This window comes from Choloepus didactylus, chromosome 6 (genome assembly GCF_015220235.1).
Source record: "Choloepus didactylus isolate mChoDid1 chromosome 6, mChoDid1.pri, whole genome shotgun sequence".
Taxonomy (NCBI): Eukaryota; Metazoa; Chordata; class Mammalia; order Pilosa; family Megalonychidae; genus Choloepus; species Choloepus didactylus.
In genome coordinates, this window is record NC_051312.1 from 61016422 (window position 1) to 61044001 (window position 27580).

Here is a 27580-nt window from a genome sequence, read left to right on the forward strand (position 1 = left end):
ACTGAGAGCTCGGCTCATCCAGCGTAGGATGCTCCCCTTCTCAGAAGAACTTGTTCACTGTTTCCTTGGGGAAGGAAATACCTTTGGGAGGCAGAGGAAAGAGCTTTTATCAAGATAATTTAGTCTGCTACTGTCACTGTGAGCCTTTTAGGAGATGTCACTGGTTTACTCATTTGCAAAGCACTCAAAATTAACTCAGGATAAAACAAAGCCAACTACCCACTGGTATGTCTGGGAAAGAGACCCTGCCTTTCACTGATTGTTACCCCTCTGTCAATTAAATGTCCTTAATATTTCCAGGGGGTACTCCTGCCTTTCTGCAAAAACAGTACCCTTGTTTATATACATCTCCTAAATCATTGACATCAACTCCATGTACCAAGAGTTTCTAAACACATGCCCTTAAAGAGCCTGCCTTGGTATGTTAGCTCTTATTCAGCACATAGTTTAACCAGTTCAACATGCCTCAGTGGCTGAACTATCTTCAGAGTTTAAGAGGTTCATGTGCTTGCATATTTCCAATTGGAAAAAGGTAGGATGTGAACCTCCATATGAGAAGATTATTCCCAGAGTCTAAACCTTAAGAAAAGCAGTAACTGGGCATTTATGGAGACTTAAAAACATAAAGTCAAGATCTTACTAAAGTCACTAAGGCTTTGGTTTTCAATCGGAGAGCTGTGGATGTGCGCAGTGCTTGCCTCTTACTCACCGATTCCCGGGGTCTTCAGCGTGCCTGCCGGGGCAGCTGGCTTTGTCCGTGGCATGGTGATGCCCACCTGTGCCGTCATGCCCCGCCGCCACGAGCCTGTCTGGGAGATGACGGGGTTCTTCCTGCCCGACGTGCTTTTGTCGGACTCGTCAGACACGTCAGAGGGATTCCGCCTCCACTTAGAACTTGGCTCCATCTTTATGCCGCTGTCTGACCCTCCATCTGATTTCTTGACATCATCACCAGACCACAGGGAATTCCTCTCCACGTGCGAGTGCTTCTCGGCGTCCGTCTGTGGATAGAGACTCCCTGAGTTAATCCTCCCCGCATCCCAGGCTAGGAAGCCCCTCACTCCAGAGGCAAAACTCTCAACACACCGGACTGGTTAAGGGAAAAATAACAGAGAATTACTTTTAAAATGTAGGTGGTGCCTTTGCACTCTGATTGCCTTATTAAAAGACCGGATATTTTGGTCCAAGGAAAGTAAAGAATAACAATGTGCCCTAGAATAGGGATGAGGGAAGAGAATAGAAGGCGCCAGGGGAAGAAGAGGGAAGGAGCCCTGTGGAGGAGAACTCAGTGCAGAGAGAGATCTGGTGGGAAATCAGCAGTCCACTCTCTGCCACTTGGAGACAAGCCTCTGCCAAATCTGAGGCCTGGATCCCTAAGCAGCCTGCAGCCTCCTGGCCCCTTTCCCTTTGTTCGGCTGTCTTTCCATCACTCCACCGGCAGTAAGATCTTTGGATCTAGCACAGTGCCACAGCCTAATACACTGAGCGAGCAAGCGAGTGTGGCTGCTAGTTCCACTTAAGTCAGGGAGAGGAGGGAGCCGAGATGAAACAAACCCTCAAATGCCACTTCCCTCAAACGCCTGCCTGCTCCCACCCCAGCTTCATTTACATGCCACTGCTTTGCTCCCCTTGTGTGGTTTTGTTCAGACAAGGGATATAATTAGCCAGCTTTCTTTGGAAGAGCCTGACCTGCTGGCCATGGAACCCAGGAGGGGACAGAGTGTGATGTTAATGATCTGCTGCAGTTAAAAGGCATAAAGCCAGCCAGAATGCTTTGGGGACTTCCTGGGGGTGGGGACTGGTCCAAGGAGACACCAATGGGGGAGAAGTAGCACAGTGAATGGGAAAGGGAGGCCAGCAGCACTTTCAGGGGGCCACACTGGGATATGAGTCCCATATTTGCTATACCAAGAATGGACAACATCAGCAAGGTGGGAAACCAAAATGAAAACCTAGCAAGAATCTGGACCAATACCCAAGAGTGGCACAGAAGCTTTCTTCCACTTAATACACTGGCTGCATGGGACAAAAGCTAAATGCAAGCAGCCCAAGTTCACTGCCTCTCAATCACCACCATGGCCTCTCTCCCTCTCCCCCCAACCCCTTCACCTCTCATGACTTCTACTCATCCACTAAAGACATCTTGTATGTGCCTTCATTTGCCCAGGTATTCCTCAAGTTTTGCACTAGGCACCGGGGATATGAGGAGGATGAAAACACATTCCCTGACTGTGAGAAACTCACCATTTGGCTGTGGCCAGGGACACAGAAATGGGGCTTCCCACATCTGGGCACAGAACAGAACCCCGACCCCACCAAAGGTAAAGGGAGAATGAACGTGCACAAGTCTCTTGTCCAGGACCAGGGCCAGAATTTCCCCCTCTGGAAAGAACACTCATCTGACCATCTTGCTCTCGACTTGGTCCAGGGCCATAGCCTTCCCATCTCTACACTGAACAGCTGGGCATTTGCCCTGGGACAGGCTATTGGCTTTGAGGTCACATTTACTCAGCAAACCCTTAGTAAGCGGCTATATGCCAGACCATGTGGTGGTACCACTGGGGATTACAAAATAAATAAGTCCCAGTCTCTCTGTTCCTGGAGCTTACAGTAGAAAGGTCAGCAGGATGTCCACATGGGGATGTACAATGAATTGTATCTTCCCCGTCCTCTCAGTGCCTTTTTTCAGCCGTTCCCATTTCAAATGTCACTTCCTCCTTTTTGAAGGTGTTTCTTATTGCCCCTACCAGGTTCTGCCACTAGTTTGCTGTGTGTGACTCTGGGAGAGGTTACTTAAGCTCTCTGAGATCATTACATGGTGTTTAAGACAGAGACGATAATAGATGCGTCTCTTAGAGAGGTGATAGTGGACTCAATGAGCTAAATGTAGAGGGACTCAATGAACAGTGGCACTCATCATCAATTCTCCTACCTCAGAAATTCCCAGCATTCTGTTGTCCTCCTCCTTTAGCATTACTTGCATTAAGATGAACAGGCTACCTGTCCTTCCTGTACTGGGCTATACGCCTCCAGAAGGCAGGGATATTGCCTCTTCACACCCATATCCTCTGCAGATCAAGAAGCTGGACCGGCTGAAGGTTGAGCTCCAGTAGTAACAGAAATCGTCATTATCATCATCCCACCATCATCTGCCACTTATCTTGCTTGCCAGGCACTGTACCGTGTCCCTCTACAACATCACTAGCTCATCTAATCCTCTGGGGATGTACAGATCAGGAAAATGTGTGTTTGGAGAGGAAGAGTAACTTGCCCAAAGCCAGAAGGAGCACTCAGCAGATAGGCAGAAGAAGTGGCTGTCTCTACTCCTACCCCTGGCTACAACCCATCCCCACACCAAAACCAATGTCCAAAGACAGCAGTGGCAGGGAAAACCCAGAGAACTCCAGGCTCGCTCAAGGCCACACAGGACAGGCATGCTTGCCACATAATTCATTTTTATTTCCTTGAGTAGCAAAAACTTAAACTGACATAGAATTATCTTTTTCCCCTGTTTATCTTTTTAAAAATTTCATAGGCAGTGAAAATCAAAGGTATCTTGACAGCTGCTTCTTTGTACCTAAGCACCTGGAATGGAGCCTTCCGCAGGGCAGAGAGAAATACTGAATAACCAAGGACACAACGGCATACATGAATACCTGGGGGAGAGATGTGTGGTTTTAAAAGCCCTCTGTCACCAACACACTGTCCTAAAAAATGCTGCAAAATAGCCGATACATTGCTTTGAAACTGCAAACAAAATACATTAAGAATACAGTCAACTTTTGGTTACAGGCATGAATGAAGGACAGAGGCTGAGGATAGGAAATCAACAGGAAATGAAGGAAGAATGACAGAAACTCCGGAGCAACTACCAAGTATCAGGCTTAGTGACAAACATGTTCAGATAAAGCATTTCCATGTCACTCCTGCCCTCACCCTTCAAGATAGGTCTACAGTTGCCTTTATTTTATGCATGAGTAGGCAGAGGCTCAGAGAGGTTGGTTAGCTCATCTAAGGATGCAGGAGAGTGAGGAGCTCAACCCAAGACCCCCTGACTTCAAAGTCCACACCTTCTCTCTGATGCCACGATCCGGTGTGGCTGCCCAACCGAACTCCCCAGCTCTCCTGGAGAAAGTCAGTGGAGAGGCCCTTGGGCCTCAAACAGGGGAATCCTTTGGCAGCACCTGAGGAACAGAGTGAGCCAAACCTGGATATCCAGGCATGTGCCCCCTCCTCTGTCGAGGGCACCTTTACTGCTCCTCAGTGTCCCTGAGGCACACAGTCACTCACTGACAAAGGGTCTGTGACTTGGAAAGCCTCCCCAGCGGATGCTCCTCCGTCACCTGCCTCCTCTTCCCATCAGCTAAACGAGTCTGCTCCTTAGGTTTTCCAGACAATCACTTCTCTGTTCCTTAAGTGTATTGCCTTCTAGCTGTTCCTCAGAGGCTCTTCAAGTACGAAAACGTAGGCGGGTGAGCTGTCCTCCACCTGCTTTCCTGATGGACATGATGGACATGAGCCACTTCCTCCTGCCCCCCCATGCCTTGCCAGGCAGAATGTTTGCTCCCACTCATCCCGGGTCAGTCAGAAAGGGGCGGGAACCTGACTGAGTCAGAGCACAGCAGGAACTGCTCTTGGGAAAAGATGGCAACACACACCTTCCCATTGCCTAATGTTGCTGAGAGAGGAGAAATGGCCCTTAGCATTCCTCGGAGTGGGGTGGGGGAGGGGGAGTGGCGGCTGCACATAATACTGACTCAAATATTTTGAGATGCTTCTTGGTCAGGAACAAAGGAATGTTATCAAAAATCCACTCAAAGAAACCATCTTGATAGGAATCTGAGTTACTATTGTTCCAAATCTGCATTTCTTTTGTTCCAAGACCTACTTTCTTGGTTATTTTAGTATTTTAAATTCAGGTATGTTTATAGGAAAAAACAACCCAATGAATACTAAATCCTTTACATCCTTCAAAACTCATTTCTGATCTTGATGAAGACATTTCATGTGGTATTCTTGACCTTTTCTGATGTGATATTTGTGAGGTTAAAGCAACGAGCTGGTCAAAACGCAACAGGGCCTTAGCGTCAACCAAATTCAAATTTACCAGGAATCATTTGTAAATCTCAAATGTTTACCTTGTACCAATGTGGAATACAGATTCCAGCTCTGTCTTTGTGGGAAGGGAACAAAGTCAAGGAGATTCTTGCAAATACAGTGTTTTACCAGCTCAATGTGCATCTTTAGAAGCCAGCCTGCTCCTACCTCGTGAGTAAACACAAGAAAAATCTCTCTGGTTTGCTGAATTCTCTCTCTGCAGTACCTCTAATTCCTGCCTGCCTCTTGAATGCAGAGGCACCGGATAGCTGGCTGGGGAGCAGCCAGGGAATGCTGGAATCTGTGAGCCCTGTGGAAAGGGGGCAGGTGCTTTGACTTCAGCTGACTGCTGCCTGTGGACAATCTAGGCTCCAGGAAGCAATAAATTCTGATTTTCAGGAGGAACCAAGAACACTGTTTCATGTGAAATAATGCAATTTTTAAAATTTCACAAGAAATTTAGTTTAAAAAAAGAATGAGCCAAATAAAACACATCAGCAGCTGGGAGGCGACCCATGGACTGACAGTTTCCATTCTCAGGATGTTTTGGTCATTCATTCCAGGGTTCTCAATCTTGGTCCCCACCCCAGTACTCTTGGGGGATCAGACACACACTTGCGGGCAGCAGTGGCTCACTGCAGCAAAGAGGAGACACACGCCCTGGCTATAACTGCCAAATGAGCCAAGCACCCTTCTATTATTTTTTTTTTTTTTTAAAGAAAAAAGATTATGAAACCAAGGCCTGGGAAGGAAAAGTGGTTTTACCAAGGCCACCAAGTAAAAGTGGCAAAGCGTCTCTCCTCTCATTTCCATCACCCTCCTGCTTGACCCTTTTTCCTTGGGGATCGGGGAGAAGTGAGCACAGGGACTGGGAGGTTGGGCCTCATCTCATTAATATGGGCATTCTACTTGCTGCAAGTGCCCCTCTTCCGCCACAATTCCAAGGTTCCCTGTCTACAGGGGACTTAGGAGAAAGCTGAAAGGGTCCCATTTTCCTTACCTGCACATCCAGGTTTTTGCGAGATGAGGCAGGTGTGTTGGCATAGGAACTGATGGACGAGCTGGTGTTGATGTCATCAGTGCTGAGGTTGTCTATGGTGTCGCTGATCCCGCTGCTGACGGAGCTGCTGTCATCCCAGCTGCCAAGGAAAACACATCCTGAGCACCAAAACCTCATGCTGCTCCAGCTCGGGCTGACAATGCAGACGAATGTGTCCTGTCCCCTAAAGGCCCCAGTGTCATAAAACCCCAGACACTGCTCTTTTATTTTTAAGCCTTTTATTTTGAAATAATTTCAAACTTACAGGAAATTTGCAAAAATAATACAAAACTAAATCAGAGAACTCCAATATACCCCCATCCAGGTACCCAGATCTACCAGCCTTAAACATTTTGCCACATTTGCTATTTCCTTCTTTCCTTCTACCCACCCATCAATCCATCCACCCATCCTGACACAGCTTTTGCTGCTCATGTGACTCATCTTCCAGGATGTGACATCTTCCAGTCATGTGACATCCATCTTTGCTGTTCTGGATTGGCAAGTGGGTGAAGTGGCCCATATGTACCTTCTGCAATGGAGTGGGTGCTTCCGGACCAAACAGAGGTGGCCAAAGACACCACCTACTTCCTACCTCATTAGGTTCATCTTAGGAACTTTATAAAAGGCAATTACTGCTCTCTTTCACTTTAATTATTATTCTGGTTATTTTTGTGAGTGTGGTAATGAGGGTGTCAGGGATTGATTTTGGTGATGAATGTACAACTATAATGGTACTGTGAACAATCGAATGTACGATTTGTTTTGTATGACTGCATGGTATGTGAATATATCTCAATAAAATGAATATATATATTTAAAAAAAAAGGCAATTACTACTTCCCAACTAGATGCAGAGTAGGAGCAGTGGGTTTGGAGAACATAACTCAACGTGGTGCCGAGAAAGATTCAATAGCAGGACCTTCCCTGGGGGACACAGCAGAAAGAAGAGCTGCTATAGGAATTCTCTGGACTCCACCTCTGGCATGAAATGCCAAGGGAAGGAAAGCTGCAAAAGTCAGCAGAAACCTGTCAACACTATTAGTAACTCGAACTCTGTTACTAACCCAGGATACATTTGAAGTAGAGTTCTTCATTTCCCCACTCTCACTCCCACTGCTCTTCTGGTCTTCCCCATCAGGAAAAACGATACATTACCTCAGCTGCTAAGTCAAATCTCCTGGCAATGATTCTTGATTTTTTTTTTCTTTCTTACCAAATCTCCCACCACCACTACATTTAATCCATTGCCAGGTTCTATAACCTCTACTTGCGAAGGACATCCAAATGTGCACATCTCTTGGTCTCTACTGCACCCTCCAGTTCAAGCTACTACCACCTCTCCCTGGGTTACTGCACTGAGGCCAGCAGATCTCTGTGCTGTGCTTCTGCTCTCCCACAAACTATTCTCCTCACCGGAGGGTATTTCTAAACATAAACAGATCATGTCACTCCCCGGCTTAACATCCTCCAGTGGCTTCTTAGGTACTTCAATCCACACTCTAGACTGGCCCACAAGACCCTCTTATGTAGCCTCCATCCAATCCTGCCCTGTACCCCTCTCTCCATCGTTCGCTGGCTCTGGTCACACGGGCCTTCTGTTCCTTCTAAGCCAAGATCTTTCCTGTCTTCAGGCTTTGCATTTGTTGTCCTCTTCCTGGGCACTCGTTCCCTGTCTCCTTCTTATCTCTCAGATATCAGCTGAGATGTCACCTCCTCAGAAAGGTGTTCTCCTTCTAACATCTGTATTTACAGTGCCCCACCCCCCCATCCTGCAATCCCCTTTCACTCTCTATCACACCACCCTGCTTCATTTTCTCATGTTTGCTTGTAGGGTGGCAGGCCCATAGCAGGTGCTGAATAAATACTCACAATTTAAAGTCATGGGAATGAGAAGTAAGCTATAAATAAAGTCTCCAACAAAAATAAAACACTGGTGTAGTTGGTCCAGGGGAAAGTGATAAATATTATTGTTTTTCTATCATACAGGTGGAGAAACGGAGGCTGAGAAAAGTGAGACGCCTTGCACAAGGACAGACAGCTAGTAAGAGGTGGAGCAGGATCTGGATCCAGCCACTCTGACTCCAGAGCCAATCTCTTTACTGTGATGATGAACTGCTTTCCATTACGTCAACCCGCCCATGACATGTCCCACTTCCCAGGAGGAAGCCGAGGCTTGAGAGGCCAGTCACCCTGTTCAAGGTCACACAGAAAGGAGTGGCAGGGCCAGTATCCACAGCCAGGTCCATCTGATTCCAAGCTGTGAGCATAACCACTTTACTGTCCCACAAAGGGTGGGACTTCACAGTACCTGCAAAAGGGCAGCCTGCTGCCTGAGAAAGGCCAGGCAGCTGAGATTCAAAACCCAGGTGTACCCACATTCCCCTTCCCTACAAAAAGGAGAAAAGCTCTTGCTCATTCCACCAGCTTGTAAGATGCCTGCCTTCAAAATCAGGAACCCTGCTGATCAAGTAGGAAGACAAAGGCCTACTGAAAACCCGTTTTTGTCACTCCTCCCTTTAGTACTCCTGTTTGGCTTCCAAAAACCAACCTGGAGGGTCCCACATAAATGCAAGGGAAATGCATGAAGGTCATTTCTAAGTAGGGAAGGATAAAAGCAGGAAAAGTGAGGGCTGAGAGACAGGTTTATTGCAGATGAAGTCATGGGACACAGAGGTCCTGCAGCTCTGTGAACCTGGCAAACTTAGCTCCTGCTTTTGCCCAGCCTTCCAGTCTCTTCCAAGCTCTCCTGTTAAGGTCTTCTCCAAATACTCCAGCCACCCTAAACATCCTGTACTCCAAATTCCTCCACAGTCTCACACACTTGTATTCGCTTCTACGCACTCTCATACAGTTTTGTAGTCATTCCCGATATGAAGGTCTGTCCTACATCCTAGACATCTGTAGGGGCCTGATTAGTGACAATTAGGCATGGATCATGAGGCAGGCAGTGCCTGGGCTTATATTTATATAACAATAAATATATTATTATCTCTGATCCTCCCATCATCTCTGCAAGGTAGGTATTATCTTCCTCCATTTTACAAATGAAGAAATTAACGCAGAAAGAACAAGTTGACCAATGTTGTTCAATGTTGGAATTGACTGTACAATGCAGAATTGTCTCGTTTCAAAATGTGTCCCCCTTCTAGCCTGTAGTCTGTACCATACTGCCTCTCACAACAATGGCCATTTGCCGAACACTTAGCACACACCAACTACTCAACGTGGGCACGTGTACTCACTGATTCTCATGTTTGCTCCCACAGGCTGCTATCTCCCTCCCTGGCTTCATAATGAGGAGACTGAGGCTGAGAAGTATGTCCAAGGTCACTCTGCAAAAGCCCAGCAGAGCTGGGAATCAAACACCACCTGGCCCCAAAGCCCACCTCTTCCCACCACCCCACCCTGAGGGCAATGCTGAAGCAATGGCAACCTCATTTTGTGGGTGCCCTCTCCTCCATCTGCAGGCACACAACATGTGCTCATTGAACATCTCCTAAATGAACTCAGGAAAGGGAAGGCAGGGCAGGCATCCAGTTTCTGACTCTAGGCTCAGCTCCCACCCCACTTAATTCTTCGACAAGTCACAACTTCTGTGCCTCAGTTTCCTTACAGGTAACACGTGGATGATAATATCTATGCTAGCAACCATATAGGGGCTCTGCTGGACAAAGCATGACACAACAAATGTAAAAGAACTCAAATTTGCTCTCACAAGTAAAAGAAAACCCCCTGAGTCCTTTAACTGCATGTGCTCCTTGGGGTTAAGAATTTGATGTATCTAAAACTTCTTATAATCCGATGAAAAAGAAAGGGGACTGATGGGAAAGGAGAGTGGCTGGTGGGGAGGAGGGAAGTGGAGTTAGGAACAGATGCTCGGGAACCCAAGGCCTAGATTTTTTTGCTTTGCAATACTACCCATTCTTCCCATGGCCTTTCAACACCAGGATATTAGTCCAGAGGGGTCTGTGGCACTTACACCTCACAATTCTTCCCACATCAGTGCCCAGAGTGCTGACAGGCTTGCCCTGAGTTTACAGAAGTCCGTATAACCGAGCTGGACCAGAAAGGAAAAGCCACAGTCACTTAAGCCACTGAAGGGCAAGACGGGGAAACTAAGGGTAAGGATTAAGGGGCAGTGATACTGATGGAAACCCATGCTGAGCAAGAGCCATCTCAGTGTGCCCCAGAGCTGTCTGTGTGCCAGAAACCAAAGCTGTCCTGACACTCAGTAAACCAGCCAGGTTGCCTTCACCTTTGGATCTTTTAGGACACTGGCAAGTTCCTTTAGACATAAACTCACTGTTGAGTTCCAACTTGTCCTTTCCCCGAAGTTTGGGTATAAAATGATTATGAGCCACCAAGATTAGGTGAGTCCCAAGATATATATTCCAAGGAAAAGCCATTCTGTGAGATGCTCTGTGATAAAAATGCTGCCCTAACAAAGAAACAAGGGGGTATGCTGCGTCTCCTGGCCTGCCCTTAGAGAGTCACACTGTGCATGAACATCTTAAGTTATGAAGTCCTGTAATGATCTCTAGCTAGGCTGAAAGCAGCACTCCCCTAACTTATATGCCCATCAAGAGAAGCTGACAAGAATGAAACACAAATCTGGGAAAAATGCAAATGAAGCCTACAGCTGCCAGTGGCCACTTCATTTCTCACCTGCCTGAGAAAGCCAGCACGGAGGGAAGCAGCAGCAGGAGGGATGGCAGTGTCCTGGATCCAGCCATCCCTACAGCCAGAAGCACTCCTGGGAGACCCAACGCTGAGAACTAATAAAGGCTCTTCTTTTGCTCAAAAAGAGCTTGATGAGGTTTTGATATACTAGTGCTAACTCATAGGGAATCGCAATTTGTTTGCAAAATGACTCCAGACATGTTGCTGAGAGTCAGACAGGAAAAATGTGGAAAGAATGCAGAATTCATTCAGGCAGTCAGGACATTAGTTGAATCCAATCAAGTGGCAAAGGAAATTAGGTACAACCTGGGATGGGGTACAAAAGTCCACTGACCCAAATCAGGCGATAAATGTAGAAAGAGGTTACAAAAACTTATTAAGACTGAAACTTGAAAGAAACTCTGAGGATTTATGTTTACTGTGTGGTGAAACTACATTCCAGCTACAAGGCTTAAAGGCATGGCAGACAGAACTACTGTGTGTTCAGCTGTGGATCTAGAATAATCATTCTGGAATATGATTTGACCAATTCTTGCATGCCAGTCTTGAATCTGATTGAGAAAAACTATATGATAGTCCTGAGCTCACCTAAGATGATAAATCTACTACTCTTGGTTGGAAATAAATGACTTAAAACCTGGGAAAGGTTTAAAAAGATGCAGAGAAGTGATAAAATAAATCATAATATTAAAACCTAGGTTAAGTTTAGGATTAAGCTTTGTGTTCATTGGGAAAGTCTCTCTGTATTCATAATAATTAAAAGAATATACATTATCTTGGAGAATCTGACAAAATAGCCCTATGATTTTAATTTTAAATGAGTATTGACTTCTGACTTGAGATTTTTTTCAGATGATTCAGGAATTGGATTAAGATTATAAAAATAATTGGAATGAAAATTATTTATGACACTTGTAACTTTGATTTATTTGATTTACAAAAGTTGCTTAAGTGCTTTAGAAACATTTTGCTTGTTACGCTGGTGAGACTACCCTGTGAGACTTTTGAAGGATTTGAGGAAATTAGGTGTGTTAAGTTTATGAAAACAGTCTAAAATACTTAAGGAAATTTAATTATCCAAGTTTGTAAACAGCTTAACAGTTTAGGGAAATGTAATCTATTAAACGTGAATTTAAAAAGCAGTAATCAATAACAAGAAAAGATGATCTTAATTTATACAAAAATACTTGCCCTGAGTTTACAGAAGTCCGTATAACCGAGCTGGACCAGAAAGGGAAACGCCACAGTCATTTAAGCCACTGAAGGGCAGGACGGGGAAACTAAGGGTAAGGATTAAGGGGCAGTGATACTGATGGAAGCCCATGCTGAGCAAGAGCCATCTCAGTGTGCCCCAGAGCTGTCTGTGTGACAGCTTTACTGAATTTAAAAAGCAGTAATCAATAACAAGAAAAGATGATCTTAATTTATACAAAAATACTTGAGCTATAGAGGGGATTTGTACAAAAATCTGGGTTTAAAAATTATAACTTTAATAAATTGAATATTAAAACCAAATTAACTCTAAAAAGTTCTTTATGGGTACAAAAACCCTCCTCAGACATCTAAAAGTATGTTAAAACAGACTTCATTTTTTGAATGCATGAATTTTAGATGAATGAGTAGAAGAATAAATGAACTGACATCATCTCCTTTCCTCATCAGTTTTTCCCACTCCAGTTCACCTTCACTCTACATTGGAAGACTCTCAATATTTGAACATTGTTCCAAAACTGTTAGTGGAGACCACATTGTGCTTGATGACCTGGGAGAGGAGCAGAAGAACCCCTGAGCTATAAAGGGAAATTTAAAGGAACGTGGGACACAGAGCTTGGCTGGTTTCCCTTTTTCATTTCAAGAGAGCATATCATGTGCCTGACAAATTCTTTGACCTGAGACATCTAGAGAAATGGCAAAAGCTGCTTCCATTGATTCCTCAGAACCACCAACACAAAAGCATTATTTCCTAGCCAGATCACAGCCATGTACTTTTTTCTTGATTCAGCAGAATGCCCTACACTGGTCAAGGTCAGATAATGGCACAACTTGGAGTAGGAAGTGAATGATCAGATTTGAAAGCAGTCTTAGCCTATTTTTAGCCAATGGGTGGGTGGGAAGGAATTCCATCAAACATCTACTATTTTTCTTCAAGAAGCCTAAATACAATATTTTTAGACCCTGAGCCAGGGCCTTGCCTTGAATTCATTTATTCATTTCATCTAGTCAACCGGCACCCAGTGCCTGTGCCAGGCACTGATCAAGGCTATGGGGATACAGTGATGATTCAGACTCACCCTGTCCTTGACCACAAATCCAGCAGAAGTGACATACAAGGACATGTAACTCAGATACAAACTTACGATAGGGAGATGAGCAAAAGGTACCCAATGGAAACTGCACTGATCCCAGACATCATTTCTCAGGTGGCTACAACTTCTAGTATCTCCTAAAACCACCTGCCAGATCCTGGCAAGAGGAAAGGCACTGGCAGCATTCCAAAGGCTCAGATTCACCAAAGCTCTGATTTTGGCTTACTCTGTCAAGGCATGGCAGTGACAACGGCAAGGAACCCTGAACTACTTCATGTGAGATTTTGGACAAGTTGCTGCCTTTCTACATCCCAGCCTGCTCTTTGTATAATGAGGGAGCTGAAATAAGCTATTCCAAAGATCCCTTTCTAACTGACAATCTATGAGTTTAAGCTCAGGAAAAAAGGGGGTACAAAGGCGAACAGCCACACTGAAGGGGGTACACTGGTGTCAAAGCATCTCTCTCCCATTCAGGAAAAGGTGCCAAACTGGTTAACTGCATGTCCCAGTCTCTGGGCTTCTTCAGTGCTGATTTCACCTCTCACATTTCTTCTAAGGCCAGAGTCGTTTAAATATTTGAAACACGGTGCCAATATTTTATAAGTAGGAGACAATTAAATGCATCTGCGCTTCTTTAGACAGACGTGTGCTCTCCCATTTGATACAATACCCACCTGAGCCTATTTATTCATTCACCCTGCTTTGCCCCAGCAATTTGGGTTTGCAATCCCTGACATAAAGGCATTACAACTCAATTCACAATACAACCACATTCCAAACAGAGAATCTGCATTTGATCAGGTTATTCATCCACAGAAGAATGGGACCTGACTGTATCCAATATTTATAGCTGCCATTTAACAGTGTTTATCAAATGCCAGGCACTGTTTTAGGTATGTTACATATATTTTCCACTCCCACTTTCCACTGGAAATGGAGGCTTAGGGCCCAGAGTGTGTCAGAAGGGATGGGATTCAACCCAGGGTCTAATGAATCCATGCCATCTTCCAGCTCATCAGAAAGACAGTACATAATATACCAGCTTTGAAATCCCCTCCTGCTAACCAGTCTAATCACAAAAGAACTTCTCTCTGCAGATGGCAACCAAGGGTACCAAGACAGAAGGCTGGCCAAGGCACAGCATTTTAACCAGAACCAAGGCAACTAACTGCTCCTCTGCCCTCAAAGCCTCAACTTTTTGTCTACTACATCTCAAAGAAATACAGATGTGGAGGGAAAGTCTCTCCAAAAGTGACCGGAAAATCCATTCAAAACTGGAAGGGCCCATAAAACTAGACGATCCAGTTTCGGAGTCTTAGAAAAGATGCTGACATCATTGTGTCAGGAATTCAAGTGCCACTCAGAGGGCTTAGAGCACAATCTTAACAGTCCAAATGCAGCTATTTGCTATGAAAAGCACAGGTGAAAGAATCATAAATCATGTCAGTTTCTCATACTTCCTATATTGCCCGACTGTCGTGGGGAGCCAGCATTCCACAGAATCACGGAGGCAAACCTGCCGTTAACGGGGCCGCTAAGAAACCATTTCTAATTTGGACACATTTTTAATATCAGGCTCTTGCAGGGGTTATCTAAACTCAGGAATTTATCATGTTCCTGAATTAATGTGCTATTATATTCATAACTTCATCTCCCATGAAGCACAAAAGCAAACCAGAATCCCAAGGTTAGAAGGATGATTAAACAGATTTTCCCTCCAGGATTTACACGCCCAGGCGTGAGGAATTCTGGCTTTCACTGAATGACTCCCAGGAGTTATCGAAGGACCCAGAGGGTCACTCCTCTTTTCAAACGGACTCTGTGAGACAATGCTGCTTATTCCAGGGAGACATGTTAAATGTTGTAAAAACAGTCAGATTGTGGATTTATATTCATTTTTCTCTGCTCACTAATAAACTACAGCTGGTTAGCAGGAATGAAGCACTATACTACAATTCTGAAAAGCAGTCTTCGTAAAGCAACAAACAAATCCTAGTCCTCCCCCAAACCCAGAAGACAGGTTTTACTTCCAGGGGGTCCTTAGCAAGTCAGAAACCATCTGGGCCAGCCCCTGCCCCCCTTTCTGCCTCTCCCCAGGTGATTAGATTAAACGCAGACTGCAGAGCCATCGACGTGGCCTCCAGACCTTAACGGCTCACCTTTCCAGTTCTGCTCCGGAACCACAGCACGGCCTACGCTGCTCACACCACCCTTGTCCCGAACATACAGCTGTATTCAGTTGCCAAAGCCCAGACTAGTGGAACTTGTTTTCTGGCTATTGTTCAAGGTAATTGTTCCTGTGAAACTCCAGGACCCAAGCGGAATGAGAGTCTTTGGTGTGGGTGAGTGAGTGAGTGAGCAAGCCCGACCCAAGGCTTAGTAGTAACCCCTGGGGAAGGGAAAAGGTTTGGCTATCTCCCATCAGACAGGTATGTTAACTGTTTCTTCCCCAGGAGGTTTTCTGGAGCTTTGAGCATCGTCTTCTATAATCACTGCTGGAGCCTATTAGGAAAATTCACCTTTAAATAATGCAATAAGACGACGGCAGAGCTACCTCTCATAATCTATCTGGCAATGATAAAATTTAATAGCCAACTTTAATTAAAGTTTAAGGTTGTGCCAGACCCCATGTTAATCATATTATATGTGCAACTCTAACACTGAGTGCCTACTATGTGCCAGGCCCTGTTACTTGACATATTTTCTTCTGAGTACTGTGGGATAGATACTGATAGTATACCCACTTTAGAGATGAGGCAACTGAGGCTTATAGCTGAAAGGCCCAAGTTTGCACAGCTAGAAAATGTTGAAGCTGGGATTCAAATGCAGATCCAAGAGTGTTCAACCACCACATTCATTTATTCATTTTATCCATTTTAATGAACACTTATTAAGTAGATTACATGGACATGGAAGTTTTCTACCTCAGAGAAGAAACACTTTTTCAAATAAAACCAGAGCAAGCCACCTGTCTCTCTGGGTTCTACTTCTGGATTGCCTACATGGTTTACAAGCCTGGTGCAAAATGACTGAGAGCCTGAACTTGAATTAATCAAAGGGCCGAGTGACATTCTAAAACTCAGCAAATTTCGTCTCACCTAGCGGTGGGCAAAGGGACCACTAAGCCTGGCAGACTCCAGCTGAGGCAGCATAAACTCTAGAGCAAAAAGTAAAATAGATCTGAGTTTGAATCGTGGCTCTGTTATCGACTTGGAGCACCTTCTCCTTGTGGAGACCCAGGTTTCCTCCTGTGTGATAGAGTTGTAATAACACCCAGTCCTCAGAAGCCTTTTGTCTGGACCAAATCAGATCACAGGTGTATTGATCTACAGGCACACAGCAGAGTTGGGATTTTTTCAGCTGAGTTGGGATTAAGAGAACCAGTAAGGGCTGCGGGGAGGAGACAAGGACCCCAATTTTGAAATAGATGATAAAATTCTAGTGCAAGAGCTTGCTGCTTCTTGCTGCCATAAATGGACAGTGTCCCAGGAGAGAAGCAGCGTCTACAGACGGTGCCAGGTGCAAGGCTAATCATTTGGGGTGGAGAGAGGGAAACACGAACCCCATAAAGAGGGATCCGAGTGGATTTAGCTGCGCTCAGAATGCCAGGCTTTGAGTTTCACCCCACAGCACCTTTGTCCCATTTTAGTAACTCATTCCTTCGATAAGTAGGTGGTCCCCGGAGTAAGAGTGAAATTCCTCCCTTTGGCTTCAGGGGCTCAGTCAGGCTGGAAACCCCAGAGCTCTGGTCTGGATGCTGTAGCCCTTTGTTACAATAGGCACCAGCTTGTCTGCTGACCTCAGCTATGCAAAGCTCTCTCTCCTCCAAGGCTCCTCCAGAGAGGGCTGCTCACGCCCGGTCCTCTTCTGGACAGCTTCTGCCGGCGATCTCAACAAATCCACCCTGGTTTTCTGTTTCCCAGAAGATATACATTATGCCACATACCCCTCTCCATTATCCTATGAGGCACGAACAATCAATTTTCCTTTTCTCAGATGTAGAAACTGAGGCTTAGGGAGGTGAAGTAACTTAGTGAAGGTGCCAGAGATAGTAAGTGGAAATGGATTTGAATCCAAATCTGCCTGATTCTGAAGCCTAAGCTCTTCTTATCCACACTGACCCAACATAAGAGCAGAGGAAAAGGTGCTTTTAGATATTTAGATCATTGTCATATAAGAACTCAGAAATCCCACCTGACATCCCCAAAGCCCAAGACACTTATAATGCAATCAAATTATCCTTAAAAAGATCTCCACGTTGTTAAAAAAGAAAAGTGGGGAGGTGCAAATACCAAACAGGGCATTGGCTAACTGGTTACCTTAGGGTAGTCTGGAGTGCATGGATGGCGGACAGATGAGGGGGTCAGGTTTCCACACCACCTCCCCCTCCAATGCACTTAGCTTCCAATACATCTTAGGGGTCTGGGAACCTGAATGACACAGAACAGAAACTCAATTGCCTTAGGGCAGCTGAGGAAGGCAGCTGCTCCCCAAACCAAGCTGGCCTCACTTTGCTGTTTGTCAGAGATTTGCCCTTAAACTACCTCCTCTGGAGCAAGGGGAGGGGAAGGAAACTCAGGTCAAGAAACAACTGAAACCACTCAAAATCAGCTCTGCAACCCAAGAGAAACTCAGCTGGAGCTAATTAGCCATCCCCAGCACACATGTGAACAGCCAGCACCAGCAGCCTGGATCAGCTTTAACAGCCTGGGTGGACACCTCCCTCGAGGATTCAAATTCAGCTTCTTGGGAGATGGCCCAGAGGTCCAGGGCACAGTCCCAGCAGCCCAAGGCCAGCTCCAAAGTCATCAGCCTTCCTATGGCCTTTTCCCAGAATTTGGCTTCCACCTGGCTGAACCAGGTACAAGCACAGCTTCAGCCCCAGATCTACCCATGAGCCTCAAGATCACAGAATTTCCAGGGAGGTCTTGCAGGTAAAGCAGAGCTGCTGCTTTTAAAAAAAAAAAAAAAAAAAAAAAAAAATGCAATTTCATAGAGATATATTTACATACCATACAATCATCCAAAGAGTACAACTGTTCACAGTATCATCCTATAGTTGTGCATTCATCACTGCAATCAATTTTTGAACACTTTCATTACTCCAAAAGATAAACAAATAAATAAAAAGTAAAAAATACCCAAAATATCCTATCCCTCCATTCCCCCCTATTATTCATTTATCTTTTTGTCTCCATTTTTCTAGTCATCTATCCATACACTGGATAAAGGGAGTGTGAGCCACAAGGTTTTCACAAATCACACGGTCACACTGTGTAAGCTATATAGTTATACGATTATCATCAAGAATCAAGGCTACTGGGTTGCAGTTCAAAAGTTTCAGGTATTTCCTTCTAGCTATTTTAATACCTAAAAACTAAAAGTGGATTTCTATATAACGGTAAGAATAACCTCCAGAATGACTTCTAGACTTCGTTTGAAATCTCTCAGCCACTGAAACTTTATTTTGTTTCATTTCTCTTCCCCCTTTTGGTCAAGAGGCTTTGTCAATCCCATGATGCTGGGTGTGTGTGTGTATGTGTGTGTGTGTGTTGCTTCTTCATAGACTCCATCCACTCCCCCAAAAAGCAGAATCTGAGAAGTCTAGGCAGCTCATGCTTGCAAACATCATGCACTCTGGTGGGTCCTCCAGAACAAAAACCGTACTTCATTCAACTGAACCCACATTTAGACTTCCAGATAAAAGTATCCTGAGCCAATCTGCCAAGTCCACTAGGGAAGGTAGAATGGCAGAGAGTTCCAATCCCAGCTTGGCTTCTTATTAGCTGTGTGGCCTTGAGTAAGTTACTTAACCTCTCTGAGTTCCCACTGCCTCATCTCTAAATTGAGGATACTCTTGCTGACTTTACAAAGAAAATTCAAGACAACCGTGTTAAATGCCTGGCACACACTTGGTGGTAATGAACATTGTTCTCTCCTCCCCTTGTCTGGCTTAAAAATAGCAATGTGCCTCTCAGGGCAGCCATAGCGCCTTCACAAAGCAAAAAAAAGTCCTCATGCTTAAGCCTTCCATGCCATCTCTCCCGAAGCCTAGTTTCAAAAACAATAATAATAATACAAAAAAATAAAACCACCCAGTAATTTGCAGTATTAGTAAACACAACCACAAGTTCACCTGGCTGGTTAGTTTCCAAAGGACACCTTCAACTGCAAGTCATTTTAATCAGGGCTCTCTGAACCACTAGCAGCTCCTGCCAGGGTCCCCACTGCCTCTCTTCAGCTCACCCCTCCCCCCAAGCTGAAATGTCTCCCAAGAAAGCCGAAATGTCTCCCAAGAAAGCCTGGAATAAGGATCTAAGACAGCTGCATGATCAACACCCAGATTTTCAGGCTCAGCAGCCTAATTTGATAAGACGGTCTGGAAAATATTGACACTGCCCAGGTGGACCAAGGACATTCAGGTAACGCCTCAGCTTCCTCTGAAAACATCCAAGGTTAGAAAGAAAGGGGGGAGGGTCGGGGAGGGCAGAGGGTACTTATTCTTAATTCCATGACAAGCGACAACCCCACCTTCGACATAGCCCACAGTGACCTTCGCAGCTGCACCAGAGGCTGCTACGTTAGCTTTTCCAACATCACACAAGGAACGACAAAGCAGCACACACACCCCACCCCTGCTCCCAGAGATTATGAGAAATCATCCTACCTTGCAAGGTTCCTAGGCTACAGCTTTTCACTACATTGTGGTCCTTGGAAAACAGCGCACAAAGAAGCTGAATGAATCTCACAGGCTGGCAACGCCGACAGCCAGCTCAGCCGAGCCATCCCACGCCAGACCAGGGAATCCCAGACACCCAGCAACTCCTCTACTAAAGGATTAGCTGGAAGGGGATCACCCTTCTCCTTCCCAGGGAAGAAATCTGATCCTCCTCGACGAAATTGCTGAGGGAGTAAGAGGTCAGGTTTTGGTGCCAGTATCAAGTCAGCTGTGAAAAGTTGCAAAGCAAAAGCTAACACCAAACTCTGAAACCCGTTACTGTAAAGCACCGAGTGGAAGTGCCCTCAATATGGTCCCCAAGGGAGCCTGTAACAGCAGGTCAAGTTTAAGAAAATCTAAAGGTGAAAAATATTTTAAATTCCCATGGACTGTGCTAAAATGTCAGAGAAAGTATTTTCAGCTAAAAGTGCTGCTTTTAATAATGACACAAAAATCATCGATCTTAACATTTCCTAGCTCATTCCATCGACATTTGAATTTAAAGCCGATTTGATTTAAATGATTAGCTTATAGACAGAACTTCGGGAACCCAAAAGGGGAAATGGATCTATTTGTACAGTTAACACTACATAATTTCTGGTGATATCAATTTTGATGCTGTGCCAATGAAAATGTGCATTAACTTCTCATGATACTTATTTTAAGACAAAAAGACTCCCAGCTTATGCATGGCTACCTTAAGCATTACGGTACAGAGGCTGGAAGGGAAGGTGGGAGGGAAAGAATCTCAGTTCTGGGACAGAATGGGAAGGGGTTGCACCGACTAATCCCTATTAAAATCTGTAATCGAGGAATTTAGAAAGAACTCTGTAAACAAATGCCATAAACAATGAACAACGGTTTTACTACTGAGAATTCAAAAGCAAAATTATGTTATAGCCACAAGCTTTTAATTCAAAATGAAGAAGGATTAAGATGCTCTTCCAAACCCCTGCTGCCTCTCCCCAAATCCTACCAGTTGGCTCCTGGCAGCTTTCAAAAACTTTCCCCGAGAAGAAAAAGGCGAGAAAGGCGCTCTCTCTGGCCAAGGCTGCCTCTTTAGGTGATGGGGAGGGGAGTGGGTTGTGGGTTTGAAGGGTGGCTAGGAAAGCCTCCAAGCGGGGGTGTGCGATGGGGTGTGCTCTGTGTGGTCAGTGTTTGCTCAGCAAACAGCCTTTCAAAGGGGAATGAAGCTCCAGTCCTCCCCAACCCAAGACGGAGGGAATAAAAGGTCAGCCCAGAGAGGAAACAGGGTCTGGTGGAGGGACCCAGGTGAATGAAAAAGCAAATCTGTCTAGGAGCAGAGATTGTAATCTTGAAGGAGTCTTAGCAGGAGTTAATAATTCACATCTCATCCCTCAGGGACCAACCCCACCTGAAAAACGGCTGCAAGCATCTGCAGCGGGAAGTGGGAGGCAGGGCCCAGGGGAGGGGGGAAGGGCAGCTTCTGGGGAGTGTAATCCAGAATTATTGGGTCAAAAAAGTCAGGATGGACTCGGGTTCTGGCTGACAATGATGCTTTTAAGCCATTTCTTACCTTCTATATTGTCCCTGGAACTGAATTTATCTTTACATGATTTTTGAGAACCCTGGCTGACCTCTGTGTTAATTTGGGTTCAAATGGTGGGGGTTGACTATGTATATGGAGACATGTACACACACACACACACACACACACACACACACACACACACACACACACACACACACATATTCTCACATATCTATATATGCAGGCAAGCATACATATAAAAAGTTTTCCACTGTTCCCTACAGTTGTTCCTTGCTTTAAGTTAAATATAATATATAAAAATCCAGATTGCCCATCAAGATAAACAAGGGGATCTCTATTCATTTATTCAGTCATTCAACTAACCCGGCACTTTTCTGTGTTGAGGATACAGAGGCCAACAAAACAGACAAAAAAAGGTCCTACTCTCAAGGAACTTATCTTTTAGTGGCAGAACTATAAAATAAATGGGACAAGATGCAAATTATACAGTATGTTAGACAGGGATAAATGCTAAGAAGAAAAAACAATGTAGGGGAGGGGATATGACTTGTCGAGTGGGGTGTCTGTAATCTTACACAGCGTGGCTAGAGAAGGTTGTCTGAGGACATGGCTTCTATTACAGACCTGAAAGTATGGGGGCTGGTTATGTTGAAATCTGGGGTAGGAGTCTTCCAAGAGAGGAAAGGGTGCAAAGGTCCTGAGGCAGGATACAACCTGTACTTTCCAGTAGTCCAGAGCCCAGTGTGTCTGGAGCCGAGTGAGCTCTGAACCACAGTGGGCAGAGAAGGCAGGTCAGAGGGTGAAGAGAAGGAGGAGTGTGCAGTTCATGTGAGGCCTGGCAAGCTATGGTAAGCACTTTGGCTGGCTTTTACACTGAGTGAGAGGTGATGTGCTTGAGGGTGTAATAAAAGGAGTTTCTCCTTTGTATAAAAGTTCATGTAAATCCCCCAGAACACTAGTTACATAATTTTGATTATGCACAGTTTTTACAAGGACAAGTTTATAGCGTTAGACAATGTGCTTTAAGGGGGCCTCAGTTCTGTTTCTTTCTGTGGTTAAAAGTAAGAACCAGGCCTTCAGTATGAAACCCTCTGAATTCTTTGGAGCCACAGGTTCAAATTTGTGCAGGGCTTTTGCATTCTCTGAATGACAATGCTTAGTGGGGATGAGAGATAAGGCAACAGGAGGAGAGAAAAAAGGAAGGTAGGTCAATCAGCTCTAAGACAGCAGGAGGCCTTTGACTCTACTCAAAGAGCCAACTGTCCCATATCATTTCTGACCCTGGTTTCTAAACAGGCCAAATTCCAAAGATCACCTAGAACTCAATGTTTTTAATGATGTTAAAGTTCCCTGGGTGAGCCAAAATTTTGGGTCTTGAAACCAAAAAGTAGCTGATAAACTCTACCCAGATATCAAAAAGTAGAAAACTTGATTCTCAGGATACAGCAGGTACTTGGACAAAAAAGAAAAGCACTGAAATTAATCTAAAAATATGTTCATTCATTTTTAATGAGTACTTTATTAAACAATGCTAATTAAGATACTTTGCTCTTTCCCCTCTATCATCATCAATTTCTCCTATTTGACTGGCTTGCTCCCACTGGCAGGGAAGTAGATCACTCATCTCAACAAATAAAACCTTCTTTGGCCCCGTGTCTATCTTCTTCTCCACGACCATGCAAGTCTCTGATCCACATAGTAGCAGAACACCTCAAAGGAGTTATCTGTACTCCAATTCCTCACGGCCCACTCTCTCTTCAACCCACCAGTCAGACTCCCCCCACCCCCATTACACTGAAACCACTTTTTGCCCCACTCCCACCCCATCCAAGAATATCAATGGCTTGTTTCTTCCTACTTAAGTTTTCAGCAACCTTTAACAGGGTTGATGGCTTTCTCCTTCTATAATGGGTCTCTCCTTGGGTTTCCAAGCCATCATGCACCTGCTTTCCTTCTCCCTCGCTGGCTGTGGCTCTCAGTCTCCTTTGTTCACCCTCCTCCTCTCCTCTGCAGACCCCTAAATGTGGGGGCGCCCCAGGGCTCTGTCCCATGTCCCCTAATCTACCTACAGTCTTTCCCAAGGAGATCTCATCCATGGCTTCAAATACTAGTATATACAGACAACTCGAAAGACTGTTATCTCTACCCTGGCCCCCTCTGTGCACTTAGCACATCTGAAACCTAATGCACCTGATACAAATCTACTGCTTCCAAGTCCCTAAATTTGACTTGTACCTGCACCCCACAAAACCTTCCCCATTTCAATCAATGTACGACTATCCATTTGCTGTTAATTCTTTCTTTCCTTCTTGCCTCCTCTATAATCCATTATCAGATCCTTTTGGCTGTACCTCCCAGTACACCCTGAACCTGATGACTACTCACCAGCCACAGCATGAAAACCTGGGTCCACGTCACCAGCACCCCTCTCCTGACGGCTCAGCCTTCCCTCTTGCCCTGCTAGGCTCCAGCCTGCACACAGCAGCCACAGAGCTCTTTCTCAAGTGTACCTCAGAGGGGCACATTCCTGCCTAAAACCCTCTGGAAGCTTCCCAGAGAACAGAGAATAAAATCCAATCTGTTCCCTTGGCCTAGAAGGCCCTACGTGACCTGGCTCCCCACATCCCTCTTGTGATGTTCAAATACAGGGCCCACTCTGGCCCTCAAATGGTCCAGGCTTCTTCCCATTTATAGGCCCCTGAGCTATGGTTCCCTCTCCAGGAATGCTCTTCCCCTGGAATGCTCTTCCCCTACATCTCCCCTGGCTGCTGCCTCATTCTTCAGGCCTTGGAAAGAATGTCATCCCAGGGGTTTTCCCCAGATGCCAGGCCAGGTAATTTCCATTTCCATCACGGTATCTCCTCCATGGTTCTCACCACATTATCTTGTTGTGTAGGGGATGTTTATTGTCTATCTACCACCCCCCCAAAACCACAAGCTCCTTGAGGACAGGCATGCTGTCTGCTTTTGTTCTAAGCAATATCCTCCCAGTGCTGAGAAGAGTGCTTGGAGCAAATGTGGTCCTGGACCAACTGACCACAGGCGGATGAAGCAGGGAACTGAACACTTTGAGCACAGTCTCCTGGGAACTTTGAGGTATTTTCAAGGGCTTTAACGCCATGGTTCTTAATCTTTTATTTGGTCACACACCCATTTGAAAATCTGATGAAAAGTCAGTTCTGTCTTCCTGAAAAAATGAATACAGACAACATTTTGCACATAATTTCAGGGGATTCACTGTCCCCCTGAAGCCTGTCCGTAAACCTCAGGTTAAGGGCTCCTGCTTCTGAGTTTTACGGCACTGACTTTATATAGGGTCTAATTTCACTTTTGCTATATGACCTTTTTGTTTCTGTAACCCAGGGACCAGTCTCGCATTCATTTGGGCCACTTTCCCCTGGCTTGCTGACCCAACAAAAAGAGGAAGGAAGGCAGGCTTTCCCAGGATGAATGAACGGAATGGGAAGATAAGTGATTAAAAGAAGATATGTGAAAGTGAGATGCAGTGCCTGGGGCAGAATTTCACTGAGTTTAATCTGCAGTAGACAGCAAGGAAAGGTGAGAAAGACCCCAGGGGTCTTTAATTAAGCCTTCAAAAGTAAAGAAGTTATCACTAGAGAGTTTGTGATTTTTAACAAAAATAAGAAAATAGGTAGCTTTTGGATAGAATATGGACAACATTCAACACGTTTACTGATTGCCTAACCTGCACCAGCCACCATCGGAGACTGGGAAAATACGGAAGAGTAAAAGAGACACATCCCAGCGCTCATGCAGCTTATTTACTTGGAGGAGACAAACAAGTAAAATCATTGTGGATGATGCAGTAAGCAATGAGAGAAAGATAAAGGTGCTGTGAAAGAGAGTAACACATTTTTTTTGGTCCCCCTTCTCAATAAATGGCAATTCCATTCATCTAATCTCTCTGCTCAAAACCTTGCAGACATTGTATCATTTATTTAACAAATAATTATTGGGTGACCATTATATTCTAGGTTTTATTGTAGGTGCTAGGATCTATCAGTAGGACACACACACACACACCTGTTGTAATGGAGCTTACATCCTAGTGAACTTGAATTATGTCTCTTTCAGTTCCGTCCATTCCATTGGCAAATCCTGTTGCTTCTGTTCTCATAATCTGTCTGAATCTGATTAGTTTCCATAACTTGCCACTCTCCCTAGTCCAAGCCATCATGACTTCTCCAGAACTGGTGGATTAGTCTTTTAACTGGTTGCCTTTGCTTCTGACTTTGCGCCAGTAAAGTTTCTTATCAATATATCACCTGGAGAATTTACTTTAAATGCAGTGGTCAGGACAGGCCATTCCCAGAAAGTGACACGTAAGCCAAGATGTGAAAGACGAGAAGGAGCCAGCCGCTGTCAAAACCAGGGAGGCCAGGCGGTCCAGAGAGGACTTCAAGTGCAAAGACAGAGAGGGAAGAGCTGGCCAAGGAACTAAAAGGTGGCCACCATACTCAGAGCCTGGTAGGGGAGAGGAAGGGTGTAATGGAAAAGAAAAGTTCACCCTGTGGAGAACTCCCAACCTCATTAGGAATGACCGATCTTAGTGAGGTGTCAATAAAGGAGCTCTGGAGAAATGGTCAGCATCTCTCTGCAGCTCCTGACTTCTATCTGCATCTCTCTGCAGCTCCTGACTTCTATTTCCCTTTCCTCGGTTCTTTTCTGGGAATTAGGACCCATAGGATAAGTGAGAAATCCTTCTTTCCTGTTAAGGCTCTTAAGCAGAATCTCTGCTTCCACTTGGTCCTGGCCCAGCTTATTCTTTGTATTGACAGACTGTGGATCCCTCCCTACTTTTCTAGTGACAAGTCCTCCAATCTTACTATAAAAACAGAATAAGATACATTTCAGCTGCAGATGTTTTAACTTATAGAGTTGTGGTTTCTGTTACCTTAAGTTGGTTAATTCTTGAGATTGTCTGGAGCCCACATTTGTGGGTACTCACAGGTAAGAATATATACTCCTTAATCTTTAAACAAAAGGCTTCATTCATCAGGAAGAGTATCCAATCTGTTATCCATGTTTACTCCCTTCCCATTCTGAATCTGAAACCAGAGGCTTGTTAACAAAACCTTGGGCCAAGTAGGCTGAAGTCCATGACTACATGGATTCCAGCATTTTCAGTCCCAAACCACAAATCCATACTTCCGTAAATCCAGCATCAGACGCCATTTCTAACAGGCTTCTGTTAGACGGCTACTGTCAACTCCAAAGTTGCCTCTAATGAGGCATGGGTGAGACCAAGGTTATTTTCAATAACAAAAACTGAGATTTATAGGCTTTACCACCTACAAAGTTGTTTTCCATCCACCATCCCATTTAACTCTCAGAATGGCTCTAACATGTACTATTATCTCCATGTTATAGAAATAAAAACTTAAGGGTCAGAGAATTTAGATGATTTGTCCATAGTCATTCAACTGGTGGGTGACAGACTAATGCCCACACCCTCAGAGGCCAAATCCTGTTCAGTTTCCACGACATCACACTGCTTAGAGTAGTAACTACCCCAGGGAGCTACATCAACAATGACACCAAGACAAGTGACCAGGGCCATGGACAGGTTATCCCAAAGTCCTTTAGTTGTTCCTAATACTTTGGGCTTGGTTCAGTTCAGACAATCCTTTGTTTAACCAATTCCCATGCTATTATGTATTTCCCAGACTATAGTCCTAAAATTTGGGCTGGGTATTGACTTTTATGTGCCAGGCACTCTGCTAGGTGCTGGAGAAACAGTGGTATGCAAAAGAGAAAGCCTCTCTCCATGCTCATGGAGCTATAGTCTGATGTGGGGTTGGGGAGTGGGTGCCAGGCAGTTATGTAAAAAACAAAAACATTTCATTGCAAACCATGAGAAGTGCTATGAGAGAAAAGAAGAGTAAAGAATGAGAACATATTACAGGGAAAAAGAGAAGAACAATGTCCATAAATTTGGAAAACTCTTGAGCTTGGGTAGCTATGCAATGCTGAAAGTTGACAATTTGGTGAACATTTAAAAATGTGTGCCTAGATGTAGCTTTCTAAACAGTAAAATCTAGGTTAGCCCAAAAAACACCCATCTCAAACACTTTTGGGTAGCAATATGTATTAGAGTTCTCCAGAGAAACAGAACCAACTATATATATACGCAAATATGAGATTTATTATAGGAACTGGCTCATGTGACCATGGGGATTGGCAAGTGTGAATTCCACAGGGCA

General features: G+C 44.8%; 1 protein-coding gene across 10 annotated transcripts in view; it reads right to left on the reverse strand.

Annotated features, from left to right (window-relative positions):
- NAV2 (neuron navigator 2) overlaps window positions 1–27580 on the reverse strand; it is a 747149-nt gene that overhangs the window by 72753 nt on the left and 646816 nt on the right. For all 10 annotated transcript variants that reach the window (XM_037839250.1, XM_037839257.1, XM_037839249.1 and 7 more), the window contains exons 12-13: window positions 6098–6236; window positions 710–1001 (exon numbers count right to left, since the gene is read on the reverse strand). In XM_037839250.1, coding sequence (XP_037695178.1) covers window positions 710–1001; window positions 6098–6236 — 431 coding nt within the window. The remainder of the gene's footprint in view (window positions 1–709; window positions 1002–6097; window positions 6237–27580) is intronic.